The sequence below is a fragment of the Monopterus albus genome, unplaced genomic scaffold, assembly GCF_001952655.1.
Source record: "Monopterus albus unplaced genomic scaffold, M_albus_1.0 scaffold109.1, whole genome shotgun sequence".
NCBI lineage: Eukaryota > Metazoa > Chordata > Actinopteri > Synbranchiformes > Synbranchidae > Monopterus > Monopterus albus.
In genome coordinates, this window is record NW_018127989.1 from 1140066 (window position 1) to 1144294 (window position 4229).

At 40.1% G+C, this 4229-nt stretch overlaps 2 protein-coding genes across 2 annotated transcripts in view; both read right to left on the reverse strand.

Moving 5' to 3' along the window:
* The window catches only part of traf3ip1 (TNF receptor-associated factor 3 interacting protein 1), a 20682-nt gene that overhangs the window by 12320 nt on the left and 4133 nt on the right, over positions 1-4229 (reverse strand). The window contains exons 3-5 of the mRNA XM_020611091.1: positions 1356-1517; positions 572-700; positions 4-360 (exon numbers count right to left, since the gene is read on the reverse strand). Coding sequence (XP_020466747.1) covers positions 4-360; positions 572-700; positions 1356-1517 — 648 coding nt within the window. The remainder of the gene's footprint in view (positions 1-3; positions 361-571; positions 701-1355; positions 1518-4229) is intronic.
* LOC109966307 (neoverrucotoxin subunit alpha-like) lies at positions 3103-4224 on the reverse strand. Its single transcript, XM_020611057.1, has 2 exons — positions 4205-4224; positions 3103-4039 (listed from the first exon to the last, which is right to left on the reverse strand). Exons 1-2 carry the CDS (start codon positions 4222-4224, stop codon positions 3361-3363), a joined length of 699 nt encoding a protein of 232 aa, XP_020466713.1. The 3' UTR covers positions 3103-3360.

Below are 4229 nucleotides of genomic sequence, written 5' to 3' on the forward strand. Positions count from 1 at the left end.
CTCTTTGTATCGCCCTCTCTCTTTCTCCCGCTCTTTGTCTCTTCGTTTCTCCTTGTCTCTTTCCCAGTCTCTGTGGGAATCTCTCTCTCTTGTCCTTTCGCGCTCTTTATCCCTGTCCCTTTCTCGATCCCTCTCATTGTCCTTCTCCTTGTCTCTGTCTTTAACTCGTCCTTTGTCTCTATCCTTGTCTCTGCTCCTGTCTTTGCCATGGTCCTGTTCACTGCGGTGATGCTTGTCGGGGCGCTCCCGGTCCCGGTGGCGCTCTTTCTCTCTATCTCTACGTCGACTATCCTGCTCTTTGGGCTGATCTGGGTCCTTCTGTTCCTGACTTCCGCTGCGCTCCGTGATCCTTTTCTTCTCCTGGAATACACAAAGTGTGAGGATTTAATAGCATCCATAGCCACATACTGGGAAATTCATCATCTGAATATCTTATTTTGTTTTTAAACAAAGCCTGCAACTTGTAATGCTAAAGGCTAACACAGAAGCTACATTTTACACCATATGTTGGATTGAGTAGTGTGTAATACATTTAAAATCATAAACTTTGAGTGGAACTAAGGAATCTTACCTCTCTGTCCATAAGATGCTCACGCCCTTCCCTATTCTCTTTGTCCTGGGACCTGGACGTACTGGCTTTGGTCTTCATGTCCACCTTTTCTCCTGTAAGCACTCGCTTCACTGCATCATCACTGGGCACCTACAGATCATTTGCAGGAGGGCCATTCAATTTAATACCACAATAATATTAATGAGAAACATTTGTTCTTGTGCAGGTGTTTACCAGGGGTTTAATATAGAGAGGAATGTCTTCAAATCATATCAGAAAGTTAAAAAGGTGCTACTCTGTAGATGACCTTATGCAGTGACCTTCCCATGAAAGAATTCATGGGAAAACAAAATGACAGGAAATATGTAAAAAGTATTACCAGTGTTAAGAAGGATGCATGATAAAAAAAGCACAAAACATCTTAAAGAGCTGAGCTAATTTGATTGTCATTCTGGCATTCTTTACTGGATTTATGAGGAAGAAAGTAGCGTATACAGTTTATGGGCCAATTCATGTTTCATAAAATCAGAGAGAAATACATTTAAATTGCTAAGAATAGTCCATATGACATCAGTATACAGCTATCTCCCAAGCACCAGCTCATCTGTTTACACTCTATCACAAGGGTGCAATTAAAATATTTGAAAATTCTCCCTGAGGCGGATAGACAGTTTTCCCAAGACAGCAATATTATGATGTGAAAAATAATACACACTGAATCTTCTTTTTATGCAGTGCCATAACATATAATGATAATAATTACATAAGACAACATTATTTTGTACAGTCTTTCAAGAAGACAGACCTTGTTGAGGCAGCACTTGGCAATAGCCTGCAGTAGTTCATTTGTTTTCTCAGGCTCATGGCCGGCCACAATGCGTGCTGGCTTTGCCGCCAGGGACTCGCCACTCACCAGCATCACAACATCTATGGCTTTCTGGAGGTAGGCTATCTTAGAGTCTTTGTCCTACAAAGAAAAAAGAGGCAGTGATAACCAGGAGAGTGCACAGAGGAGGTAAGAAATAGGATGTGGTTGTGAAATAAAGGAGGTCCAGTGTGAGTAATGTCTAACATAAACCAACACAGTTTAAAATGATTAAACCCTTGAGATTCACATATCCTAACATGCTCAGTCCAGCTTAATCAAATCTGTCTGTTTCTGACTATATGTGGCTGAACAATCACAACATGCAGTATGTCCACCATTTACCTCTGATTCCGCTACTTAAAATACCACATTATAGTGTATTTTACCTTGTAATTTGAAAAACAATTACAAATGTGGTTTGACTGTTTCTACCATGTAATGATTAGTGTTCTGAATATTAAAGTCAAGGGCAAAGGCCCAATGAGTAACAAGCTGGTTTTGTAAGGCAGCGCAGAAGAGGACATGGAAAACATCTATAATTCTTTAATTCTAATGCAGATTGTGTTGTGCTGCTGTCAGAAGGGGAAGAACACACAAATATTCACCCTCCCATGATGTAATAGGCCCATCCTTGTGTTTAGGTAAATGAAACAGATCTCAGTCTATGTAGTGCTAGTAATCTATCAGCCTGCTGCATCCGAGAAGCCTGCCAAGTTGTAACTAGTGCAACCATCAGGTGTGTGTAACACCTGATAATCGACTGGCCTTCACAGCGGTCCCTTTATGACCTCTCTATTCAGTAACATGCTTTTGTACAGAGGCTTTCTAGACAACTACTAAAATACATAAAATATTAGAGAGACTGAATCAGTTAAAAGTTACATGCCCTTCAGATAACAGATGTCAAGAATTGTATTACTGTAGAGTCACAACAGTGTGAGCTCACAAAATATTAAGTTTGTGACAAATCTTGAGAAACACATTTGATTTTTGATTTGATTTATTCTTTCAAGCATGTAAAGACAGTTGATATGTCAACACACATAATTTTACACATATCCAACAAATGCTAATCCAATATCAATGTGCTTATACCTAGTACATGCTTGAATGGAGTAGGAAGAAGTCAGACTTATCCAGTCCTACCCCATGACATCATCTTACCATCATTGGTTTGCAAGCAGTAAATGATTCACTTCTACCCACACACATATTATACTAAAAAAAGATTATGACAGTGTTAACATTCTTACATAATTACATTCTTAAATAATTATCTTCTACACCACACAAGTAATATACTAAAGAATTATTACAGAGTGTTAACATTCATACACCACACCCACAATGTTCCATCTAATTAATCATTAAGCCTGTTCTTGAATATATCTTGATTGACACATACCTTTATATTTATGTTTAAACTCATCAATTCTATTACTATTTTTTATGTCCACACTTAAATTATTCCATAGTTTTACCCCACTTATAGAAATACAGAATTTTTTTTTGGTTGTATGTATAACATGAATTTTCAAATTTAACTGACCCCTTAAATTGTATCCCCCTTCCCTTTCATTAAATAGTTTTTGAATTCCACCAGGTAATAAATTGTTCCTGGCTTTATACATAAACACAGACGTCTTATCAGTCAGTTAAAGCAGCAACGTCTATAAAGCCAAAATCCCAAATACTATACAACGTAACAAGCACTTCCCTGCTGCTTACGTGTCAAAGGGTACATCCCAAGTCTCTATAAGTACCGTTACTTCCCTCACTTACATCTTTTCCTTGCCTTGGTCCTGCCCACATAAGATGTGAGGAAAATGTGAGGAGAAAGACCTTGAGGAAAAACGTTATTACCGACATGAGCTGTCTTTTTAGGGTTCTTCATCTGAAGCATCCATTCACCAACAGATTTCTGATAAACGGACGCGTCTGTTCACAAAAACACTTCTGTGAAAAATGGCCTCATGTATCCTTGGTTATGGCTCCTCAAACACACATCACACAGAGACACTGAGGAACCAGGAGACTTGATCCTGAACCCAGGATAAAGAGGTTCAGTGAATGTGGTGTTGAAGGTGTGGAGGTGGATCAGTGTGTCAGAGGAGACGGTGTAGAAGGACAGAGTGCCGGCAGGACAGTCCACATACACTGCTACTCTGTCAGAGACAGAGGAGGACCAGGAGATGAATGATATGTTATTGTGCCAGACATAGTAACCATGATCAGAGCAGAACAGACTCCAGGACTGATCATTCCTTCCAAACATACAGTCACCACTGCCTCCTTTCCTCCTGATTCTTCTGTAACTCACTGATATTTCAACTTCTCCTCTCCACTCAACCTCCCAGTAACAGCGACCAGTCAGACCAGTTCTACACAGCAGCTGAGGCAGGATGTCAAATCTGTCTGGATGATCAGGATATGACTGATCCTTGTCCCACACCCATGTCACCTTCCTGTTGTTGTCAGACAGTTGTAGTTTTCTGTTCACTGTGTTTGTGTCCAGTTCCAGTTCACAGAAATCTGATGGAGAGAAAAAACACAGCTGCAGTTTATCATCTGTTGGTGTATGAACAACTTTACTGACAGTTACTGAGAGGAAATCATTCACACTGACATTTCACATTCACTGTGACTCATGTTTGGCTCCATTCAAACTGAAACAATCCAGTGACACCAACATGAGCAGTAACATGAGAGTCCAGATGTTTCCTGCTGTGGCCGGAGGACGGCAGCTAACGGAGATCAATAAACCCCTGGACTGGATCAAGTCTCACTCATCAACCTCACTCATCATCTTCC

Excerpts from the sequence above, each read along its gene's own strand:
- LOC109966307 (XM_020611057.1), bottom strand. The coding sequence starts at position 4,224 with ATGATGAGTGAGGTTGATGA. Across the intron at positions 4,040-4,204 it reads ATGATGAGTGAGGTTGATGA|TGTGAATGATTTCCTCTCAG; the intron begins GTGAGACTTGAT and ends GTGAAATGTCAG.